General features: G+C 25.4%; 1 protein-coding gene across 1 annotated transcript in view; it reads right to left on the bottom strand.

The window, feature by feature from the left end:
• Nucleotides 1-1,590, bottom strand: part of LOC111615565 (E3 ubiquitin-protein ligase synoviolin-like) — a gene marked incomplete at its 5' end in the record, with an annotated part of 19,405 nt that extends 17,815 nt beyond the window's left edge. Inside the window, 2 exons of the mRNA XM_023356965.1 lie at nt 138-290; nt 1,498-1,590. Of these exons, the coding sequence (XP_023212733.1) occupies nt 138-290; nt 1,498-1,590 (246 nt within the window). The remainder of the gene's footprint in view (nt 1-137; nt 291-1,497) is intronic.
• Between the last annotated feature and the right edge of the window lie 375 nt (nt 1,591-1,965).

Below are 1,965 nucleotides of genomic sequence, written 5' to 3'. Positions count from 1 at the left end.
TTAACATAGACATTTTAATTTTAATGAATTAATGATTTATGATAATTATGTTCAAATGATGCAAGTTTACATTACTAATTATAGTGTCCATTAAAAAAAATTAACTTTTACGTCACTATGAAAAATCTTTTACTTACATAATCAACTCGATCTTCGGCCAACCAATGAAAACATTTTAAAAATAGTAGCAGAGTAAACAATGCTACAAATTTCGGACTGAAATCGTCTCGGAACACAGTAAAAGCTAAACATGTTTCAGTAACTGCATACCATGATCTTTCTATAAGATGCTGAAAAAACAAAGAAATAGTCAAAAAATAATTCAATTAATAATTAAAAATAACATTTTAATCATTAAAAAAATTCATTAACTTTTAAACTAAACTAAATTCTTATAAGTGTCTATGCCTGAATAAGCTAATTATAGTTGAGTACAAAGTTTTTTGTAAATTTAACTGACAGACTGCATGTGATTAGTATCATCAGAGGCAATTTTTAAACTTTTTTGTCATAAATCTCTTCCTCACAGTCTGAAACATGTACAAATCGAACTTAACAAAGTTTCACATTTCACCCACTCTCTGCATTAGGTGCTGAATAAGGTAACTTTAATTTGAATCATCCTGTATATAGAAAGATAAATTTATTTTCTTACATTATTATAAGTATTTCTTTTAATTGTTCACATAATGAATTGTAAGTAGCACATCAATCTCAGATATTTAAATTATCTGTACAGAGTTTACCCTATACAAATAATTTAATTATCTGAGACAGATCTGTTAGTAATAAACACGCACACACAATCTATATCTAAACCTAAAAGTCCTAATAAACAAGTCATAAAACCCACAGGGAAGGAATTAGAGCTTATTTTATTTTCATGCCTAAGGAAGATATGTAAAGTCAGCACCATTCTAAGCCAGACAATACTGTAAATTCAAATGTATCAAAGATCTACATAACAGTGTGAAGACCATTTAAAATTGTAACACCTCAAAGGTCCTTAAAAAATTGAATGTTTTTTTAATGGACCATAGGCAATCACTTTTATCATCTTTGATATAAGAAAATAAAACAGGCTTGAACTTCTTTCTTATAAGTTTATAACCTATGTTTATTGGGACTTTAACTTTTTAGATATAGAGTATGCATACACATTTATTATCAATAGTTACAGTTCATTTCATATTTTAATAAGTTTTAATTATTTATTCATGTCTATTATACAATATAAAACAATTCTGCGAGATTTGAATAATTTTTCCCCTAGTTTACCATATTTATTTTAATCTAATGTGCAACTGATTCTAACTTTCAAACATTTAAAACGAAAAGATCTGTTTGCTGCTAAGTTTGATGCATACCCACACTAAACATAGATATGACATATGCAATACTACGAAAACAGTATTGACTAAAGTAAGGTTCTGAATTCATAAAGATAAAGTATAAATTTATGTTTATGCTTTACAAATATTAAAACAACAATCTAACCTCCATTTCCGCAGCTCTCAACTGACCAAAAAACACTTTCCTCATTAGTTTTCCCATCAGTAAAACCAATACAAAAGCTTGAAGATATATCACCTAAAAAATATTTTAAAATTAAACAACATAAATTAAAAATAATAAAAAAATGAATTAAAATTAAAAATCAACAATATTAAAAAAAGATCACAAATGTCATAAATGAAAACATGTCATTGTTTTCATTTTTGCCATAATAAATTGCTCAAATTCAATCTCCCAAATCTAAAATTATATTCCAATAATAATAATAATGAAGAAGAAATTTAAAACTTCATACAATGTAAAAATTAAAATAGTTAATCTTTATTTTTACATTTAGTAGCATTATAATGTAGCCCAATGTAATCCAGCAATCATTTGGCATTAATAAAATTAAAATTTAAGGTAATTAAAATTATTGAAAAACTTTAATAATTGGATATTGCATTTATA

Source organism: Centruroides sculpturatus, unplaced genomic scaffold (assembly GCF_000671375.1).
Source record: "Centruroides sculpturatus isolate CEXI.00-Female unplaced genomic scaffold, Cexi_2.0 scaffold2551, whole genome shotgun sequence".
Classification (NCBI taxonomy): domain Eukaryota; kingdom Metazoa; phylum Arthropoda; class Arachnida; order Scorpiones; family Buthidae; genus Centruroides; species Centruroides sculpturatus.
The sequence above is the reverse complement of the archived record's forward strand: the minus strand, read 5'-3'. Positions and strand labels throughout refer to the sequence as shown.